General features: G+C 40.5%; 1 protein-coding gene across 1 annotated transcript in view; it reads left to right on the top strand.

The window, feature by feature from the left end:
• LOC132141693 (serine-rich adhesin for platelets-like) overlaps window positions 1-23669 on the top strand; it is a 54992-nt gene that overhangs the window by 7806 nt on the left and 23517 nt on the right. The window contains exons 7-53 of the mRNA XM_059551358.1: window positions 716-833; window positions 1040-1251; window positions 1364-1647; window positions 1759-2096; window positions 3134-3345; window positions 3575-3668; window positions 3800-3999; window positions 4055-4366; window positions 4481-4549; window positions 4943-5032; window positions 5147-5232; window positions 5402-5430; window positions 5486-5685; window positions 5996-6511; window positions 6562-6705; window positions 6833-6973; window positions 7343-7483; window positions 8404-8547; window positions 8639-8726; window positions 8858-8956; window positions 9113-9169; window positions 9368-9567; window positions 9623-9746; window positions 10643-11109; window positions 11207-11352; window positions 11594-11607; window positions 11717-11862; window positions 12359-12551; window positions 12683-12841; window positions 12938-13137; window positions 13379-13571; window positions 13757-13902; window positions 14777-14930; window positions 15086-15258; window positions 17056-17177; window positions 17269-17330; window positions 17478-17544; window positions 18217-18278; window positions 18703-18842; window positions 18950-19071; window positions 19163-19224; window positions 19374-19532; window positions 19637-19791; window positions 20848-20969; window positions 21062-21123; window positions 22220-22378; window positions 23430-23584. Coding sequence (XP_059407341.1) covers window positions 716-833; window positions 1040-1251; window positions 1364-1647; window positions 1759-2096; window positions 3134-3345; window positions 3575-3668; window positions 3800-3999; window positions 4055-4366; window positions 4481-4549; window positions 4943-5032; window positions 5147-5232; window positions 5402-5430; window positions 5486-5685; window positions 5996-6511; window positions 6562-6705; window positions 6833-6973; window positions 7343-7483; window positions 8404-8547; window positions 8639-8726; window positions 8858-8956; window positions 9113-9169; window positions 9368-9567; window positions 9623-9746; window positions 10643-11109; window positions 11207-11352; window positions 11594-11607; window positions 11717-11862; window positions 12359-12551; window positions 12683-12841; window positions 12938-13137; window positions 13379-13571; window positions 13757-13902; window positions 14777-14930; window positions 15086-15258; window positions 17056-17177; window positions 17269-17330; window positions 17478-17544; window positions 18217-18278; window positions 18703-18842; window positions 18950-19071; window positions 19163-19224; window positions 19374-19532; window positions 19637-19791; window positions 20848-20969; window positions 21062-21123; window positions 22220-22378; window positions 23430-23584 — 7338 coding nt within the window. The remainder of the gene's footprint in view (window positions 1-715; window positions 834-1039; window positions 1252-1363; window positions 1648-1758; window positions 2097-3133; window positions 3346-3574; window positions 3669-3799; window positions 4000-4054; window positions 4367-4480; window positions 4550-4942; window positions 5033-5146; window positions 5233-5401; window positions 5431-5485; window positions 5686-5995; window positions 6512-6561; window positions 6706-6832; window positions 6974-7342; window positions 7484-8403; window positions 8548-8638; window positions 8727-8857; window positions 8957-9112; window positions 9170-9367; window positions 9568-9622; window positions 9747-10642; window positions 11110-11206; window positions 11353-11593; window positions 11608-11716; window positions 11863-12358; window positions 12552-12682; window positions 12842-12937; window positions 13138-13378; window positions 13572-13756; window positions 13903-14776; window positions 14931-15085; window positions 15259-17055; window positions 17178-17268; window positions 17331-17477; window positions 17545-18216; window positions 18279-18702; window positions 18843-18949; window positions 19072-19162; window positions 19225-19373; window positions 19533-19636; window positions 19792-20847; window positions 20970-21061; window positions 21124-22219; window positions 22379-23429; window positions 23585-23669) is intronic.

Genomic DNA, 23669 nt, shown 5'->3' with positions numbered 1-23669 from the left:
GAAATTCCCACAACCACAGATGTGAGTACAGAAACCACATCTATTACTTCAACAGTGGTGCCTACAACTTCAGAAAGTACAACAGCAGAAACCACAACTACAGCTTCTTCAACCACACCTACAACAACAAACAATCCAACAACCTCAACAGCTATATCTTCAGAATCAACAACTCTCACTTTAACAACAGTGCCTACATCTTCAGAAACAACTGCACCCATAACAACATCAGTAACTACAGCATCCTCCACTACTGAAATTGCCACAACCACAGATGTGAGTACAGAAACCACATCTATTACTTCAACAGTGGTGCCTACAACTTCAGAGAGTACAACTGCAGAAACCACAACTACAGATTCATCAACCACAGCTACAACAACAAGCAATCCCACGACATCAACAGCTGTAACTTCAGAATCAACGACTCTCACGTCAACAGTTGTACCTACATCTTCAGAAACAACTGCACCTGTAACAACATCAGGAACTACAACATCCACAACTACTGAAATTCCCACAACCACGGATGTGAATACAGAAACCACATCTGTTTCTTCAACAGTGGTGCCTACAACTTCAGACAGTACAACAGCAGAAACCACAACTACAGTTTCATCAACCACACCTACAACAACAAACAATCCCACAACCTCAACAGATATATCTTCAGAATCAACAACTCTCACTTCAACAACAGTGCCTACATCTACAGAAACAACTGCACCTGTTACAACATCAGTAACTACAGAATCCTCCACTACTGAAAGTCCTACAACCACATTTGTGAGTACAGAAACCACATCTATTACTGCAACAGTGGTGCCTACAACGTCAGATAGTACAACAGCAGAAACCACGACTACAGCTTCATCAACCACACCTACAACAACAAACAATCCCACAACCTCAACGGCTATATCTTCAGAATCCACAACTCTCACTTCAACAACAGTGCCTACATCTTCAGAAACAACTGCACCTGTAACAACATCAGTAACGACAGCATCCTCCACTACTGAAAGTCTTACAACCACAGTTGTGAGTACAGAAACCACATCTATTACTTCAACAGTGGTGCCTACATCTTCAGAGAGTACAACAGCAGAAACCACGACTACAGCTTCATCAACCACACTTACAACAACAAACAATCCCACAACCTCAACGGCTATATCTTCAGAATCCACAACTCTCACTTCAACAACAGTGCCTTCATCTTCAGAAACAACTGCGCCCATAATAACATCAGTAACTACAGCATCCTCCACTACTGAAATTCCCACAACCACACCTACAACAACAAACAATCCCACGTCAACAGCTGTTACTTCAGAATCCACAACTCTCATTTCAACAACAGTGCCTACATCTTCAGAAACAACTACACCTGTAACAACATCAGGAACTACAACATCCACAACTACTGAAATTCCCACAACCACAGATGTGAGTACAGAAACCACATCTATTACTTCAACAGTGGTGCCTACAACTTCAGAAAGTACAACAGCAGAAACCACAACTACAGCTTCTTCAACCACACCTACAACAACAAACAATCCCACAACCTCAACAGCTATATCTTCTGAATCAACAACTCTCACTTCAACCACAGTGCCTACATCTTCAGAAACAACTGCACCCGTAACAACATCAGTAACTACAGCATCCTCCACTACTGAAATTGCCACAACCATAGATGTGAGTACAGAAACCACATCTATTACTTCAACAGTGGTGCCTACAACTTCAGAGAGTACAACAGCAGAAACCACAACTACAGATTCATCAACCACAGCTACAACAACAAGCAATCCCACGACATCAACAGCTGTAACTTCAGAATCAACAACTCTCACGTCAACAGTTGTACCAACATCTTCAGAAACAACTGCACCTGTAACAACATCAGGAACTGCAACATCCACAACTACTGAAAATCCCACAACCACAGATGTGAATACAGAAACCACATCTGTTTCTTCAACAGTGGTGCCTACAACTTCAGAGAGTACAACAGCAGAAACCACAACTACAGTTTCATCAACCACACCTACAACAACAAATGGTCCAACAACTTCAACAGCTGTAACGTCTGAATCTACAATTTTCACTTTAACAGTTATACCGACATCTTCAGAAACAACTGCACCTGTAACAACATCAGGAACTACAACATCCTCAACTACTGAAAGTCCTACAACCACAGTTGTGAGTACAGAAACCATATCTATTACTTCAACAGTGGTTCCTACAACTCCAGAGAGTACAACAGCAGAAACCACGACTACCGCTTCATCAACCACACCTACAACAACAAACAATCCCACAACCTCAACAGATATATCTTCAGAATCAACAACTCTCACTTCAACAACAGTGCCTACATCTACAGAAACAACTGCACCTGTTACAACATCAGTAACTACAGAATCCTCCACTACTGAAAGTCCTACAACCACAGTTGTGAGTACAGAAACCACATCTATTACTTCAACAGTGGTGCCTACAACTTCAGATAGTACAACAGCAGAAACCACGACTACAGCTTCATCAACCACACCTACAACAACAAACAATCCCACAACCTCAACGGCTATATCTTCAGAATCCACAACTCTCACTTCAACAACAGTGCTTACATCTTCAGTAACAACTGCGCCTGTAACAACATCAGTAACGACAGCATCCTCCACTACTGAAAGTCCTACAACCACAGTTGTGAGTACAGAAACCACATCTATTACTTCAACGGTGGTGCCTACAACTTCACAAAGTACAACAGCAGAAACCACGACTACAGCTTTATCAACCACACTTACAACAACAAACAATCCCACAACCTCAACGGCTATATCTTCAGAATCCACAACTCTCACTTCAACACCAGTGCCTTCATCTTCAGAAACAACTGCACCCATAACAACATCAGTAACTACAGCATCCTCCACTACTGAAATTCCCACAACCACACCTACAACAACAAACAATCCCACAACGCCAACAGCTGTTACTTCAGAATCCACAACTCTCACTTCAACAACAGTGCCTACATCTTCAGAAACAACTGCACCTGTAACAACTTCAGTAACTACAGCATCCTCAACTACTGAAATTCCCACAACCACAGTTGTGAGTACAGAAACCACATCTATTACTTCAACAATGGTTCCTACAATTTCAGAGAGTACAACATCAGAAACCACGACTACAGCTTCATCAACCACAGCTACAACAACAAAGAATCCAACAACCTCAACAGCTGTAACTTCAGAATCCACAACTCTCACTTCAACAACAGTGCCTACATCTTCAGGAACAACTGCACCTGTAACAACTTCAGTAACTACAGCATCCTCCACTACTGAAAGTCCTACAACCACAGTTGTGAGTACAGAAACCACATCTATTACTTCAACAGTGGTGCCTACAACTTCAGAGAGTACAACAGCAGAAACCACGACTACAGCTTCATCAACCACAATTACAACAACAAACAATCCCACAACCTTAACGGCTATATCTTCAGAATCCACAACTCTCACTTCAACACCATTGCCTTCATCTTCAGAAACAACTGCACCCATAACAACATCAGTAACTACAGCATCCTCCACTACTGAAATTTCCACAACCACACCTACAACAACAAACAATCCCACAACGTCAACAGCTGTTACTTCAGAATCCACAACTCTCACTTCAACAACAGTGCCTACATCTTCAGAAACAACTGCACCTGTAACAACTTCAGTAACTACAGCATCCTCAACTACTGAAATTCCCACAACCACAGTTGTGAGTACAGAAACCACATCTATTACTTCAACAGTGGTTCCTACAACTTCAGAGAGTACAACATCAGAAACCACGACTACAGCTTCATCAACCACAGCTACAACAACAAAGAATCCAACAACCCCAACAGCTGTAACTTCAGAATCCACAACTCTCACTTCAACAACAGTGCCTACATCTTCAGGAACAACTGCACCTGTAACAACTTCAGTAACTACAGCATCCTCCACTTCTGAAAGTCCTACAACCACAGTTGTGAGTACAGAAACCACATCTATTACTTCAACAGTGGTGCCTACAACTTCAGAGAGTACAACATCAGAAACCACGACTACAGCTTCATCAACCACACCTACAACAACAAACAATCCAAGAACCTCAACAGCTTTAACTTCAGAATCCACAACTCTTACTTCAACAACAGTGCCTACATCTTCAGAAACAACTGCACCTGTAACAACTTTAGTAACTACAGCATCATCAACTACTGAAATTCCCACAACCACAGTTGTGAGCACAGAAACTACATCTATTACTTCAACAGTGGTGCCTACAACTTCAGAGAGTACAACAGCAGAAACCATGACTACAGCTTCATCAACCACGCCTACAACAACAAACAATCCTACAACCTCAACAGCTGTAACTTCAGAATCCACAACTCTCACTTCAACAACAGTGCCTACATCTTCAGGAACAACTGCACTTGTAACAACTTCAGTAACTACAGCATCCTCCACTAATGAAAGTCCTACAACCACAGTTGTGAGTACAGAAAACACATCTATTACTTCAACAGTGTTGCCTACAACTTCAGAGAGTACAACAGCAGAAACCACGACTACAGCTTCATCAACCACACTTACAACAACAAACAATCCCACAACCTCAACGGCTATATCTTCAGAATCCACAACTCTCACTTCAACACCAGTGCCTTCATCTTCAGAAACAACTGCACCCATAACAACATCAGTAACTACAACATCCTCCACTACTGAAATTTCCACAACCACACCTACAACAACAAACAATCCCACAACGTCAACAGCTGTTACTTCAGAATCCACAACTCTCACTTCAACAACAGTGCCTACATCTTCAGAAACAACTGCACCTGTAACAACTTCAGTAACTACAGCATCCTCAACTACTGAAATTCCCACAACCACAGTTGTGAGTACAGAAACCACATCTATTACTTCAACAGTGGTTCCTACAACTTCAGAGAGTACAACATCAGAAACCACGAATACAGCTTCATCAACCACAGCTACAACAACAAAGAATCCAACAACCTCAATAGCTGTAACTTCAGAATCCACAACTCTCACTTCAACAACAGTGCCTACATCTTCAGGAACAACTGCACCTGTAACAACTTCAGTAACTACAGCATCCTCCACTACTGAAAGTCCTACAACCACAGTTGTGAGTACAGAAACCACATCTATTACTTCAACAGTGGTGCCTACAACTTCAGAGAGTACAACATCAGAAACCACGACTACAGCTTCATCAACCACACCTACAACAACAAACAATCAAAGAACCTCAACAGCTTTAACTTCAGAATCCACAACTCTCACTTCAACAACAGTGCCTACATCTTCAGAAACAACTGCACCTGTAACAACTTTAGTAACTACAGCATCATCAACTACTGAAATTCCCACAACCACAGTTGTGAGTACAGAAACCACATCTATTACTTCAACAGTGGTGCCTACAACATCAGAGAGTACAACATCAGAAACCACGACTACAGCTTCATCAACCACACCTACAACAACAAACAATCCCACAATGTCAACAGCTTTAACTTCAGAATCCACAACTCTCACTTCAACAACAGTGCCTACATCTTCAGAAACAACTGCACCAGTAACAACATCAGTAACTACAGAATCCTCAACTACTAAAATTCCCACAACTACAGTTGTGAGTACAGAAACTACACCTGTAACTTTAACAGTGGTGCCTACAACTTCAGAAAGTACAAAGGCACAAACCACGACTACAGCTTCAACAACTACAAGTACAACAACAAACAATCCAACAACCTCAACAGCTTTAACTTCAGAATCCACAACTCTCACTTCAACAACAGTGCCTACATCTTCAGAAACAACTGCACCTGTAACAACTTTAGTAACTACAGCATCATCAACTACTGAAATTCCCACAACCACAGTTGTGAGCACAGAAACTACATCTATTACTTCAACAGTGGTGCCTACAACTTCAGAGAGTACAACAGCAGAAACCATGACTACAGCTTCATCAACCATGCCTACAACCACAAACAGTCCTACAACTTCAACAGCTGTAACTTCAGAATCCACAACTCTCACTTTAACAACAGTGCCTACATCGTCAGAAACAACTGCACCTGTAGCAACATCAGTAACTACAGCATCCTCCTCTTCTGAAATTCCCACAACCACAGTTGTGAGTACAGAAACCACATCTATAACTTCAACAGTGGTGCCTACAACTTCAGAGAGTACAACAGCAGAAACCACGACTACAGCTTCATCAACCACACCTACAACAACAAACAATCCCACAACATCAACAGCTGTAACTTCAGCATCCACAACTCTCCCTTCAACAACAGTCCCTACATCTTCAGGAACAACTGCACCTGTAACAACTTCAGTAACTACAGCATCCTCCACTACTGAAATTCCCACAACCACAGTTGTGAGTACAGAAACCACATCTATTACTTCAACAATGGTTCCTACAATTTCAGAGAGTACAACATCAGAAACCACGACTACAGCTTCATCAACCACAGCTACAACAACAAAGAATCCAACAACCTCAACAGCTTTAACTTCAGAATCCACAACTCTCACTTCAACAACAATGCCTACATCTTCAGAAACAACTGCACCTGTAACAACATTAGTGACTACAGCATCCTCCACTACTGAAATTCCCACAACCACACCTACAACAACAAACAACCCCACAAAGTCAACAGCTGTAACTTCAGAATCCACAACTCTCACTTTAACAACAGTGCCTACATCTTCAGAAACAACTGCACCAGTAACAACATCAGTAACTACAGAATCCTCAACTACTAAAATTCCCACAACTACAGTTGTGAGTACAGAAACTACACCTGTAACTTTAACAGTGGTGCCTACAACTTCAGAAAGTACAAAGGCACAAACCACGACTACAGCTTCAACAACCACAAGTACAACAACAAACAATCCAACAACCTCAACAGCTTTAACTTCAGAATCCACAACTCTCACTTCAACAACAGTGCCTACATCTTCAGAAACAACTGCACCTGTAACAACTTTAGTAACTACAGCATCATCAACTACTGAAATTCCCACAACCACAGTTGTGAGCACAGAAACTACATCTATTACTTCAACAGTGGTGCCTACAACTTCAGAGAGTACAACAGCAGAAACCATGACTACAGCTTCATCAACCATGCCTACAACCACAAACAATCCTACAACTTCAACAGCTGTAACTTCAGAATCCACAACTCTCACTTTAACAACAGTGCCTACATCGTCAGAAACAACTGCACCTGTAGCAACATCAGTAACTACAGCATCCTCCTCTTCTGAAATTCCCACAACCACAGTTGTGAGTACAGAAACCACATCTATAACTTCAACAGTGGTGCCTACAACTTCAGAGAGTACAACAGCAGAAACCACGACTACAGCTTCATCAACCACACCTACAACAACAAACAATCCCACAACATCAACAGCTGTAACTTCAGCATCCACAACTCTCCCTTCAACAACAGTCCCTACATCTTCAGGAACAACTGCACCTGTAACAACTTCAGTAACTACAGCATCCTCCACTACTGAAATTCCCACAACCACAGTTGTGAGTACAGAAACCACATCTATTACTTCAACAATGGTTCCTACAATTTCAGAGAGTACAACATCAGAAACCACGACTACAGCTTCATCAACCACAACTACAACAACAAACAATCCCACAACGTCAACAGCTGTAACTTCAGAATCCACAACTCTCACTTCAACAACAGTGCCTACATCTTCAGAAACAACTGCACCTGTAACAACATCAGTAACTCCACCATCCTCGACTACTAAAATTCCCACAACCACAGTTGTGAGTACAGAAACCATATCTATTACTTCAACAGTGGTGCCTACATCTTCAGAGAGTACAACAGCAGAAACCAAGACTACAGCTTCATCAACCACAGCTACAACAACAAAGAATCCAACAACCTCAACAGCTTTAACTTCAGAATCCACAACTCTCACTTCAACAACAATGCCTACATCTTCAGAAACAACTGCACCTGTAACAACATTAGTGACTACAGCATCCTCCACTACTGAAATTCCCACAACCACACCTACAACAACAAACAACCCCACAAAGTCAACAGCTGTAACTTCAGAATCCACAACTCTCACTTCAACAACAGTGCCTACATCTTCAGGAACAACTGCACCTGTAACAACTTCAGTAACTACAGCATCCTCAACTACTGAAATTCCCACAACCACAGTTGTTAGTAAAGAAACCATTTCTATTACTTCAACAGTGGTTCCTACAACTTCAGAGAGTACAATATCAGCAACCACGACTACAGCTTCATCAACCACAACTACAACAACAAACAATCCCACAACGTCAACAGCTGTAACTTCAGAATCCACAACTCTCACTTCAACAACAGTGCCTACATCTTCAGAAACAACTGCACCTGTAACAACATCAGTAACTCCACCATCCTCGACTACTAAAATTCCCACAACCACAGTTGTGAGTACAGAAACCATATCTATTACTTCAACAGTGGTGCCTACATCTTCAGAGAGTACAACAGCAGAAACCAAGACTTCAGCTTCATCAACCACACCTACAACAACAAACAATCCCACAACGTCAACAGCTGTAACTTCAGAATCCACAACTCTCTCTTCAACAACAGTCCCTACATCTTCAGGAACAACTGCACCTGTAACCACTTTAGTAACTACAGCATCCACAACTTCTGAAATTTCCACAACCACAGTTGTGAGTACAGAAACCACATCTATTACTTCAACAGTGGTGCCTACAACATCAGAGAGTACAACATCAGAAACCACGACTACAGCTTCAACAACCACAAGTACAACAACAAACAATCCAACAACCTCAACAGCTTTAACTTCAGAATCCACAACTCTCACTTCAACAACAGTGCCTACATCTTCAGAAACAACTGCACCTGTAACAACTTTATTAACTACAGCATCATCAACTACTGAAATTCCCACAACCACAGTTGTGAGTACAGAAACCACATCTATTACTTCAACAGTGGTGCCTACAACATCAGAGAGTACAACATCAGAAACCACAACTACAGCTTCATCAACCACACCTACAACAACAAACAATCCCACAATGTCAACAGCTTTAACTTCAGAATCCACAACTCTCACTTCAACAACAGTGCCTACATCTTCAGAAACAACTGCACCAGTAACAACATCAGTAACTACAGAATCCTCAACTACTAAAATTTCCACAACTACAGTTGTGAGTACAGAAACTACACCTGTAACTTTAACAGTGGTGCCTACAACTTCAGAAAGTACAACAGCACAAACCATAACTACAGCTTCATCAACCTCACCTACAACAGCAAACATTCCCACTACGTCAACAGCTTTAACTTCAGCATCCACTACTCTCACTACAACAACAGTGCCTACACCTTCAGGAACATCTGCACCAGTAACAACATCAGTAACTACAGAATCCTCAACTACTAAAATTCCCACAACCACAGTTCTGAGTAGAGAAACTACACCTACAACTTCAACAGTGGTGCCTACAACTTCAGAAAGTACAACAGCAGAAACCACGACTACAGCTTCATCCACCTCACCTACAACAGCAAACAACCCCACAACGTCTCCACCTTTAACTTCAGCATCCACAACACTCACTACAACAACAGTGCCTACATCTTCAGGAACAACTCCTCCAGTAACAGCATCAGTAACTACAGAATCCTCAACTATTAAAATTCCCACAACCACAGTTGTGAGTACAGAAACAACACCTGTTACTTCAACAGTGGTGCCTACAACTTCAGAAAGTACAACAGCACAAACCATGATTACAACTTCATCATCCACACCTAAAACAATAAACATTCCCACAATGTCAACAGCTTTAACTTCAGCATCCACTACTCTCACTTCAACAACAGTGCCTACATCTTCAGGAACATCTGCACCAGTAACAACATCAGTAACTTCAGAATCCTCAACTAATAAAATTCCCATAACCACAGTTCTGAGTACAGAAACTACACCTGTTACTTTAACAGTGGTACCTATAACTTCAGAAAGTACAACAGCAGAAACCACAACTAAAGATTCATCAACCACACCTACCACAACAAACATTCCCACAACGTCTACACCTTTAACTTCAGCATCCACAACACTCACTACAACAACAGTGCCTACATCTTCAGGAACAACTCCACCAGTAACAGCATCAGTAACTACAGAATCCGCAACTACTAAAATTCCCACAACCACAGTTATGAGTACAGAAACTACACCTGTTACTTCAACAGTGGTGCCTACAACTTTAGAAAGTACAACAGCAGAAACCACCACGATTGCTTCATCAACGACACCTACCACAACAAACATTCCCACAACGTCAACAGCTTTAACTTCAGCATCCACTACTCTCACTACAACAACAGTGCCTACATCTTCAGGAACATCTGCACCAGTAACAACATCAGTAACTACAGAATCCTCAACTACTAAAATTCCTACAACCACAGTTCTGAGTACAGAAACTACACCTGTTACTTTAACAGTAGTGCCTATAACTTCAGAAAGTACAACAGCAGAAACCACAACTATAGCTTCATCAACTACACCTACCACAACAAACATTCCCACAACATCTACACCTTTAACTTCAGCATCCACTACTCTCACTTCAACAACAGTGCCTACATCTTCAGGAACATCTGCACAAGTCACAACATCAGTAACTACAGAATCCTCAACTACTCAAATTCCCACAACCACAGTTCTGAGTACAGGAACGACACCTGTAACTTCAACAGTGGTGCCTACAACTTTAGAAAGTATAACAGCAGAAACCACGACTATAGCTTCATCAACCACACCTACCACAACAAACATTCCCACAACGTCTACATCTTTAAATTCAGCATCTACTACTCTCACTTCAACAACAGTGCCTACATCTTCAGGAACAACTCCAGCAGTAACGACATCAGTAACTACAGAATCCTCAACTACTAAAATTCCTACAACCACAGTTCTGAGTACAGAAACTACACCTGTTACTTTAATAGTGGTGCCTACAACTTCAGAAAGTAAAACAGCAGAAACCACTACTACAGCTTCATCAACCTCACCTACAACAGCAAACACTCCCACTACGTCAACAGCTGTAACTTCAGCATCCACAACACTCACTACAACAACAGTGCCCACATCTTCAGGAACAACTCCACCAGTAACAGCATCAGTAACTACAGAATCCGCAACTACTAAAATTCCCACAACCACAGTTATGAGTACAGAAACTACACCTGTTACTTCAACATTGGTGCCTACAACTTTTGAAAGTATAACAGCAGAAACCACGACTATAGCTTCATCAACCACACCTACCACAACAAACATTGCCACAACGTCTACAGCTTTAACTTTAGCATCCACTACTCTCACTTCAACAACAGTGCCCACATCTTCAGGAACATCTGCACCAGTAACAACATCATTAACTACAGAATCCTCAACTACTAAAATTCAAACAACCACAGTTGTGAGTACAGAAACTACACCTGTAACTTTAACAGTGGTGCCTACAACTTCAGAAAGTACAACAGCAGAAACCACGACTACAGCTTCATCAACCTCACCTACAACAGCAAACACTCCCACTACGTCAACAGCTGTAACTTCAGCATCCACAACACTCACTACAACAACAGTGCCCACATCTTCAGGAACAACTCCACCAGTAACAGCATCAGTAACTACAGAATCCGCAACTACTAAAATTCCCACAACCACAGTTATGAGTACAGAAACTACACCTGTTACTTCAACATTGGTGCCTACAACTTTTGAAAGTACAACAGCAGAAACCACCACGATTGCTTCATCAACCTCACCTACAACAGCAAACATTCCCACTACATCTACAGCTTTAACTTCAGCATCCACTACTCTCACTTCAACAACAGTGCTTACATCTTCAGGGACATCTGCACCAGTAACAACATCAGTAACTACAGAATCCTCAACTACTAAAATTCCCACAACCACAGTTCTGAGTACAGAAACTACACCTGTTACTTTAACAGTAGTGCCTAAAACTTCAGAAAGTACAACAGCAGAAACCACAATTATAGCTTCATCAACCACACCTACCACAACAAACATTCCCACAACGTTTACACCTTTAACTTCAGCATCCACTACTCTCACTTCAACAACAGTGCCTACATCTTCAGGAACATCTGCACAAGTAACAACATCAGTAACTACAGAATCCTCAACTACTAAAATTCCCACAACCACAGTTCTGAGTACAGAAACTACACCTGTTACTTCAACAGTGGTGCCTACAACTTTTGAAAGTACAACAGCAGAAACCACCATGATTGCTTCATCAACCACACCTACCACAACAAACATTCCCACAACGTCAACAGCTTTAACTTCAGCATCCACTACTCTCACTTCAACAACAGTGCTTACATCTTCAGGAACATCTGCACCAGTAACAACATCAGTAACTATAGAATCCTCAACTACTAAAATTCCCACAACCACAGTTCTGAGTACAGAAACTGCACCTGTAACTTCAACAGTGGTGCCTACAACTTCAGAAAGTACAACAGCAGAAACCACGACTACAGCTTCATCCACCTCACCTACAACAGCAAACAACCCCAAAACGTCAACAGCTGTAACTTCAGCATCCACAACACTCAGTACAACAACAGTGCCTACATCTTCAGGAACAACTCCACCAGTAACAACATCAGTAACTACAAAATCCTCAACTACTAAAATTCCCACAACCACAGTTGTGAGTACAGAAACAACATCTGTTACTTCAACAGTGGTGCCTACAACTTCAGAAAGTACAACAGCACAAACCATGATTACAGCTTCATCATCCACACCTACAACAACAAACATTCCCACAACGTCAACAGCTTTAACTTCAGCATCCACTACTCTCACTTCAACAACAGTGCCTACATCTTCAGGAAAATCTGCACCAGTAACAACATCAGTAACCACAGAATCCTCAACTAATAAAATTCCCACAACCACAGTTCTGAGTACAGAAACTACACCTGTTACTTTAACAGTAGTGCCTATAACTTCAGAAAGTACAACAGCAGAAACCACAAATATAGCTTCATCAACTACACCTACCACAACAAACATTCCCACAACGTCTACATCTTTAAATTCAGCATCCACTACTCTCACTTCAACAACAGTGCCTACATCTTCAGGAACATCTGCACCAGTAACAACATCAGTAACTACTGAATCCTCTACTACTAAAATTCCTACAACCACAGTTGTGAGTACAGAAACTACACCTGTTACTTCAACAGTTGTGCCTACAACTTCAGAAAGTACAACAGGAGAAACCACAACTACAGCTTCCTCAACCTCACCTACAACAACAAACATTCCCACAACGTCAACAGCTCTAACTTCAGCATCCACTACTCTCACGACAACTACAGTGCCTACATCTTCAGGAATAACTGCACCAGTAACAACATCAGGAACTACAACATCCTCAACTACTAAAATTCCTACAACCACAGTTGTGAGTACAGAAACTACACCTGTTAATCCAACAGTGTTGCCCACAACTTCAGAAAGTACTACAGCAGAAACCATGACTACAGCTTCATCATCTACACCTACAACAACAAAAAATCCCACAACGTCAACAGCTGTAACTTCAGCATCCACTACTCTCACTTCAACAACAGTGCCTACATCTACAGGAACATCTGCACCAGTAACAACATCAGTAACTACTGAATCCTCTACTACTAAAATTCCTACAATCACAGTTGTGAGCACAGAAACTACACCTGTTACTTCAACAGTGGTGCCTACAACTTTAGAAAGTACAACAGGAGAAACCATGACTACAGCTTCATCAACCACAGCTAAGTCAACAAATATTCCCACAACATCAACAGCTTTAACTTTAGCATCCACTACTCTCACGACAACAACAGTGCCTACATCTTCAGGAACAACTCCACCAGTAACAACATCAGGAACTACAACATCCTCAACTACTAAAATTCCTACAACCACAGTTTTTAGTACAGAAACTACACCTGTTACTCCAACAGTGGTGCCTAAAACTTCAGAAAGTACTACAGCAGAAACCATGACTACAGCTTCATCATCCACACCTACAACAACAAAAAATCCCACAACGTCAACAGCTGTAACTTCAGCATCCCCAACGCTCAATGAAATAACAGTGCCTACATCTTCAGTAACAACTCCACCTGTAACAACATCAGGAACTACCGAGTCCTCAACTACTAAAATTCCCACAACCACAGTTGTGAGTACAGAGACTACACCTTTTACTTCAACAGTGGTGCCTACAACTTTGGAGAGTAAAACAGCAGAAAAAATGACCACAGCTTCATCAACCACACCTACAGCAACAAACAATCCCACAACATCAACAGCTGTAACTTCAGCATCCACAACTCTTACTTCAACAACAATGCCTACAACTTCAGAAACAACCGTAGCTGTAGCAACTTCAGTAACTACAGAGTCCTCAACTACTAAGGTTCCCACAACCACAGTTGTGAGTACAGAAACTACATCTGTTGCTTCAACAGTGTTGGTTACAACTTCAGAGAGTACAACAGCAGAAACCACAACTTCAGCTTCCTCAACCACACCTACAGCAACAAGCAAACCCACAGCGTCAACAGCTGTATCTTCAGAATCCTCAACTCTCACTTCAACACGTGTGCCTACATCTTCAGAAACAACTGGACCTGTAACAACGTCAGTAACTACAGCTTCTTCTATTACAACTGTACCTTCCTCTAAGCCAGCAGCTCCAATGTCATCTGAAGCTCCAAGTACAACAACATCCCAAACCACATCGCTTCTTGCAGCCACCTCTACTGGAGCTCTCATGTCCACTGTTGTGACTTCAGAAGCAACAACTCTTACGTCTACAACATTTCCAACAAAATCAGAAAGTACAACTACACCTGCAACAAGCACAACTGCAGCCTCCACAGCCTTAGTGGGGCCTTCCACTGCTGTGACTACAGCTTTCAAAACTACAACTACATCCTCAACATCTACACCTTCCTCAGCTGCGATAGTGCCTTCTGCTTCTACATCATCATCTCCAACCTCATTATCAACTAATTATCCAACAACATCAACAGCTGTAACTTTACCAACAATGTCTACATCTTCAGAAGCATCTGCACCTGTAACAAAATCCATAACTACAGCTTCCTCAACTATAACTGTACCTTCCTCTATGACATCTGCTCCAATGACAACAACAGCTCAAACCACAATGCCACTTGCACCGGCAACTTCTGAAACAATCACAAGAATGACTTCAGAAACCACAACTTCACCAACAACATCAAGAACTACAGCCTCCACAACTACAACTGTAGTTTCAACAATGACAACAGCAGCTTCTACAACCATAAATAAACCTTCCACCAGGACCTCAGCTCCAACGTCATCTGATGCCCCAAGTTCAACCACAGCTCAAATCACAATGTCTAGTGTAGCTGCAACTACTGAAGTTGTGAGTCCAGATTCCACAACTGTTGCATCAACAACAATTTCTACAAATTCAGAAACAGCAAGTTCTCTTGCAACAACCACAACTACAGCTTCCACCACAACAATCATTCCTTCCACTACTACATCAGTCACTACAACTGAAACCTCAACTCTTACTGCACCAACAATGTTTGCAACATTGGAGAGTACTCCTGCACCTGCAACATCTACCATTACAGCTTTCTCTTCTACTAATAACTATCCCACAACTGAACATCCATCTCAAACTGCTTCAATTCCAAGCACAAACACACCAACAGTGGCAAAAACAACTGCATTCCAAATAATAACTGCACCTATATCAACCACAACTATTGCTTTCACTAATACAGCTCCAGCTCTAAGCCAGGCAGGACTCATTACCACAACAAATGCACCTCCGATTATCACAACTGTGTCTCCAGAAACTGTAACTATTGCTGTAACAATTATGCCTATCTCATCATCACATGTAACTTTATCCCCAACATTAACTCCAACAAAAACAGCTGAACCTCCAAGAACCCCAACTACACCCATTACAACCATGACTGTTCTTCCCACCACTTCAATTCCAGCTGATATCTCAGTTACAGTTCCAAGCAGAACAACAGCCACTATTCCAAGTTCAACTGCAGCTCAAACAACAGATGCATTTCAAGTAACAACAGGTCTTTTAAGAACAACTGTAGCTTTTACCAGCACATCTTCTGCTCCAGTCACACCTGCACTTTCAACCAAAACAACTTCAAGGCCAAAAATGGATTCAGAGACTACAACTGCATCAACAACTACAACTGGAATTAGTACAGGTCTCATCAGTGCAGCAGAATTTCCAATAGCTCCAGTAACATCAGTTCCAAACACAAACACATCAGCATCTCCACCATCTACAATTCCACTTCAATCATCAACCAAAACTACACCAGCTGAAACCATTTCTAGCAATACTACACCGCTAAACAATACAACAAAAGCAGATGCATCTACAACACTTCAAAGTACTTCAAGTTTGGAACCAGAAACTTCAAACATACCCAAAACATTGTCAACGAATGTAACTGGTGCAGCAACTGTCACAACCAAATTGGTATTCTCATCCTTGTCGTCAGTGCCCACTAAAGATTTGGTCCTAAATGCTATTAGTACCCTTCGGGAATCTAGACAGTCCCAACTCAATGAATCACTGAAGATTGCAAATATTACTTATCAGAGTAAGTTTCATCATTTTAACATATCAAATGTAAAAGAAAAAAATGTAAACATGAAAGATTCAACCAGCAAAACATGTCAACATTTAACTGATTGTAAATGGGTGTTTCTTTCCAAACAGAGCTCTCAGAAACCTCCTATGTCATCATCTTCGAGTTTAGTCTGAGTAATATCAGCATGCCAGAGAACCCTGATCTAAGAAACAGCAGTTACGTGCAAGTACAAGATGTTGTAAACTATGGGGTAAGAAATTATTATTAACCCATTAACAAACTTTATGTCCATTGTTAATCTTCACCAGAAACTGATGAATGGTTTGATTTTTCCCCTTCAGCTGAACACTCTTCTGAATGAACCTGGCAGTCCAACTTTACAACCCAAGACCTTCAACTTCACGTAAGATGCAAATTAATTTCAGTCTTTACTTCACACTCCCTTGCATTTAACTTATTTAAGCTACGTAATGTTACAAATACCAAAAAAAAAAAACATTTTCAAGAAGTGGGTTCAATTCCCTAAATGAATCCTATTATTGTTTTGTAGGAGCACTTCAAACCAGATTGATGGCAGGATGGAATACAGCTACCAGGATGGAGATGTCATACAACCAGTCAGCTTCCTCAATGAGCTACGTCTACCAACCACTACAACAGTGTTTCCAGTCACAACAACCAGTGTTTCTGTTACTACTCCAAAACTCATGTAAATTTTGGTTTTCTATTTTAAGCAAATAAAAAAAAATGCAAAAGTCATGTTTTTATTGCAAATACATTGATGTAAATTAAATAAAAGTGGTTATATTTACAGATCTGGTTCAGCAGTGGTCACAAGCAAGCTGGTGTTCAACTCCTCATCTCTAGTGCCCAGTGAATCTCTGGTCCTCAGTGCTATCAGTACTCTCCGTCATTCCAGAGAGTCACAGCTCAATGAATCGGTGAAGGTGGTGAATGTCACCTATGAGAGTAAGTGTCATCATTTTCACTTCGAAATTTGAACTGAGACTGAGTCAACCAATCATGTTTTACAGGCTTTTGTCAAAATTCTAAAATTACCATTTCCATCCAAACAGAAATCTCAGAAACTTCCTATGCTGTGGTCTTTACATTTAACGTGATTAACATCAGCATGCCAGAGGACCCTGTGTCTAGAGGCAACACCAACCAGAAAGTGCAGGATACCATCAATAATGCGGTAAACATAAAAAATGAACAGTTTAATACTACTTAGATTCAATGCCAGTGTTCTCCATAAACTGATGAATGGTTTGATTTTTCCCCTTCAGCTGAACACTCTTCTGAATGAACCTGGCAGTCCAACTTTACAACCCAAGACCTCCAACTTCACGTAAGATGCAAATTAATTTCAGTCTTTACTTCACACTCCCTTGCATTTAACTTATTGAAGCTACGTAATGTTACAAATACCAAAAAAAAAAACCTTTTTCAAGAAGTGGGTTCAATTCCCTAAATGAATCCTATTATTGTTTTGTAGGAGCACTTCAAACCAGATTGATGGCAGGATGGAATACAGCTTCCAGGATGGAGATGTCATACAACCAGTCAGCTTCCTCAATGAGCTACGTCTACCAACCATTACAACAGTGTTTCCAGTCACAACAACCAGTGTTTCTGTTACTACTCCAAAACTCATGTAAATTTTGGATTTCTATTTTAAGAAAATTAAAAAATGCAAAAGTCATGATTTTATTGCAAATATATTGATGCAAATTTTACAAAAGTGGTTATATTTACAGATCTGGTTCAGCAGTGGTCACAAGCAAGCTGGTGTTCAACACCTCATCTCCAGTGCCCAGTGAATCTCTGGTCCTCAGTGCTATCAATACTCTCCGTCATTCCAGAGAATCACAGCTCAATGAATCAGTGAAGGTGGTGAATGTCACATATGAGAGTAAGTGTCATCATCTTCACTTCGAAATTTGAACTGATATTGAAACAACCAATCATGTTTTACCGGCTTTTGTCAAAATTCTAAAATTACCATTTCCATCCAAACAGAAATCTCAGAAACCTCCTTTGCTGTGGTCTTTACATTTAACGTGATTAACATCAGCATGCCAGAGGACCCTGTGTCTAGAGGCAACACCAACCAGAAAGTGCAGGATACCATCAATAATGCGGTAAATGTCAGAAATTAACAGTTTAATACTACTTAGATTTAATGCTAGTGTTCTCCAGAAACTGATGAATGGTTTGATTTTTCCCCTTCAGCTGAACACTCTTCTGAATGAACCTGGCAGTCCAACTTTACAACCCAAGACCTCCAACTTCACGTAAGATGCAAATTAATTTCAGTCTTTACTTCACGCGCCCTTGCATTTTACCTTATTGAAGCTACGTAACGTTACAAATACCAAAAAAAAAAAAACATTTTCAAGAAGTGGGTTCAATTCCCTAAATGAAACCTATTATTGTTTTGTAGGAGCACTTCAAACCAGATTGATGGCAGGATGGAATACAGCTACCAGGATGGAGATGTCATACAACCAGTCAGCTTCCTCAATGAGCTACGTCTACCAACCACTACAACAGTGTTTCCAGTCACAACAACCAGTGTTTCTGTTACTACTCCAAAACTCATGTAAATTTAGGTTTTCTATTTTAAGCAAATAAAAAAAATGCAAAAGTCATGTTTTTATTGCAAATACATTGATGTAAATTAAACAAAAGTGGTTATATTTACAGATCTGGTTCAGCAGTGGTCACAAGCAAGCTGGTGTTCAACACCTCATCTCCAGTGCCCAGTGAATCTCTGGTCCTCAGTGCTATCAATACTCTCCGTCATTCCAGAGAATCACAGCTCAATGAATCAGTGAAGGTGGTGAATGTCACCTATGAGAGTAAGTGTCATCATCTTCACTTCGAAATTTGAACTGATATTGAAACAACCAATCATGTTTTACCGGCTTTTGTCAAAATTCTAAAATTACCATTTCCATCCAAACAGAAATCTCAGAAACCTCCTATGCTGTGGTCTTTACATTTAACGTGATTAACACCAGCATGCCAGAGGACCCTGTGTCTAGAGGCAACACCAACCAGAAAGTGCAGGATACCATCAATAATGCGGTAAATGTCAGAAATTAACAGTTTAATACTACTTAGATTTAATGCTAGTGTTCTCCAGAAACTGATGAATGGTTTGATTTTTCCCCTTCAGCTGAACACTCTTCTGAATGAACCTGGCAGTCCAACTTTACAACCCAAGACCTCCAACTTCACGTAAGATGCAAATTAATTTCAGTCTTTACTTCACGCGCCCTTGCATTTTACCTTATTGAAGCTACGTAACGTTACAAATACCAAAAAAAAAAAAACATTTTCAAGAAGTGGGTTCAATTCCCTAAATGAAACCTATTATTGTTTTGTAGGAGCACTTCAAACCAGATTGATGGCAGGATGGAATACAGCTACCAGGATGGAGATGTCATACAACCAGTCAGCTTCCTCAATGAGCTACGTCTACCAACCACTACAACAGTGTTTCCAGTCACAACAACCAGTGTTTCTGTTACTACTCCAAAACTCATGTAAATTTAGGTTTTCTATTTTAAGCAAATAAAAAAAATGCAAAATTCATGTTTTTATTGCAAATACATTGATGTAAATTAAACAAAAGTGGTTATATTTACAGATCTGGTTCAGCAGTGGTCACAAGCAAGCTGGTGTTCAACTCCTCATCTCTAGTGCCCAGCGAATCTCTGGTCCTCAGTGCTATCAATACTCTCCGTCATTCCAGAGAGTCACAGTTCAATGAATCGGTGAAGGTGGTGAATGTCACCTATGAGAGTAAGTGTCATCATTTTCACTTCGAAATTTGAACTGATATTGTGTCAACCAATCATGATTTACAGGCTTTTGTCAAAATTCTAAAATTACCATTTCCATCCAAACAGAAATCTCAGAAACCTCCTATGCTGTGGTCTTTACATTTAACGTGATTAACATCAGCATGCCAGAGGACCCTGTGTCTAGAGGCAACACCAACCAGAAAGTGCAGGATACCATCAATAATGCGGTAAACGTCAGAAATTAACAGTTTAATACTACTTAGATTCAATGCTAGTGTTCTCCAGAAACTGATGAATGGTTTGATTTTTCCCCCTTCAGCTGAACACTCTTCTGAATGAACCTGGCAGTCCAACTTTACAACCCAAGACCTCCAACTTCACGTAAGATGCAAATTAATTTCAGTCTTTACTTCACACTCCCTTGCATTTAACTTATTTAAGCTACGTAATGTTACAAATACCAAAAAAAAAAAAACATTTTCAAGAAGTGGGTTCAATTCCCTAAATGAATCCTTTTATTGTTTTGTAGGAGCACTTCAAACCAGATTGATGGCAGGATGGAATACAGCTACCAGGATGGAGATGTCATACAACCAGTCAGCTTCCTCAATGAGCTACGTCTACCAACCACTACAACAGTGTTTCCAGTCACAACAACCAGTGTTTCTGTTACTACTCCAAAACTCATGTAAATTTTGGTTTTCTATTTTAAGCAAATAAAAAAATGCAAAAGCCATGTTTTTATTGCAAATATATTGATGTAAATTAAACAAAATTGGTTATATTTACAGATCTGGTTCAGCAGTGGTCACAAGCAAGCTGGTGTTCAACTCCTCATCTCCAGTGCCCAGTGAATCTCTGGTCATCAGTGCTATCAATACTCTCCGTCATTCCAGAGAATCACAGCTCAATGAATCAGTGAAGGTGGTGAATGTCACCTATGAGAGTAAGTGTCATCATTTTCACTTCGAAATTTGAACTGAGACTGAGTTAACCAATCATGTTTTATAGGCTTTTGTCAAAATTTTAAAATTACCATTTCCATCCAAACAGAAATCTCAGAAACCTCCTATGCTGTGGTCTTTACATTTAACGTGATTAACATCAGCATGCCAGTTGACCCTGTGTCTAGAGGCAACACCAACCAGAAAGTGCAGGATACCATCAATACTGCGGTAAACATCAAAAATTAACAGTTTAATACTACTTAGATTCAATGCTAGTGTTCTCCAGAAACTGATGAATGGTTTAATTTTTCCCCTTCAGCTGAACACTCTTCTGAATGAACCTGGCAGTCCAACTTTACAACCCAAGACCTCCAACTTCACGTAAGATGCAAATTAATTTCAGTCTTTACTTCACACTCCCTTGCATTTAACTTATTGAAGCTACGTAATGTTACAAATACCAAAAAAAAAAAAAACATTTTCAAGAAGTGGGTTCAATTCCCTAAATGAATCCTATTATTGTTTTGTAGGAGCACTTCAAACCAGATTGATGGCAGGATGGAATACAGCTTCCAGGATGGAGATGTCATACAACCAGTCAGCTTCCTCAATGAGCTACGTCTACCAACCACTACAACAGTGTTTCCAGTCACAACAACCAGTGTTTCTGTTACTACTCCAAAACTCATGTAAATTTTGGTTTTCTATTTTAAGCAAATGAAAAAAATGCAAAAGTCATGTTCTTATCGCAAATACATTGATGTAAATTAAACAAAAGTGGTTATATTTACAGATGTGGTTCAGCAGTGGTCACAAGCAAGCTGGTGTTCAACACCTCATCTCCAGTGCCCAGTGAATCTCTGGTCCTCAGTGCTATCAATACTCTCCGTCATTCCAGAGAGTCACAGTTCAATGAATCGGTGAAGGTGGTGAATGTCACCTATGAGAGTAAGTGTCATCATTTTCACTTGGAAATTTGAACTGAGACTGAGTCAACCAATCATGTTTTACAGGCTTTTGTCAAATTTCTAAAATTACCATTTCCATCCAAACAGAAATCTCAGAAACCTCCTATGCTGTGGTCTTTACATTTAACATTATTAACATCAGCATGCCAGATGACCCTGTGTCTAGAGGCAACACCAACCAGAAAGTGCAGGATACCATCAATACTGCGGTAAACATAAAAAAATTAACAGTTTAATACTACTTAGATTCAATGCCAGTGTTCTCCAGAAACTGATGAATGGTTTGATTTTTCCCCTTCAGCTGAACACTCTTCTGAATGAACCTGGCAGTCCAACTTTACAACCCAAGGCCTCCAACTTCACGTAAGATGCAAATTAATTTCAGTCTTTACTTCACGCGCCCTTGCATTTTACCTTATTGAAGCTACGTAACGTTACAAATACCAAAAAAAAAAAAAACTTTTTCAAGAAGTGGGTTCCATGCCCTAAATGAAACCTATTATTGTTTTGTAGGAGCACTTCAAACCAGATTGATGGCAGGATGGAATACAGCTTCCAGGATGGAGATGTCATACCAGTCAGCTTCCTCAATGAGCTACGTCTACCAACCACTACAACAGTGTTTCCAGTCACAACAACCAGTGTTTCTGTTACTACTCCAAAACTCATGTAAATTTTGGATTTCTATTTTAAGAAAATTTAAAAATGCAAAAGTCATGATTTTATTGCAAATATATTGATGCAAATTTTACAAAAGTGGTTATATTTACAGATCTGGTTCAGCAGTGGTCACAAGCAAACTGGTGTTCAACACCTCATCTCCAGTGCCCAGTGAATCTCTGGTCCTCAGTGCTATCAATACTCTCCGTCATTCCAGAGAATCACAGCTCAATGAATCAGTGAAGGTGGTGAATGTCACCTATGAGAGTAAGTGTCATCATTTTCACTTCGAAATTTGAACTGATATTGAGTCAACCAATCATGTTTTACCGGCTTTTGTCAAAATTCTAAA

The sequence above is a fragment of the Carassius carassius genome, chromosome 6 (genome assembly GCF_963082965.1).
Source record: "Carassius carassius chromosome 6, fCarCar2.1, whole genome shotgun sequence".
NCBI lineage: Eukaryota > Metazoa > Chordata > Actinopteri > Cypriniformes > Cyprinidae > Carassius > Carassius carassius.
Note: the sequence above shows the minus strand (reverse complement) of the source record. Positions and strands in the feature narration are given on the sequence as shown.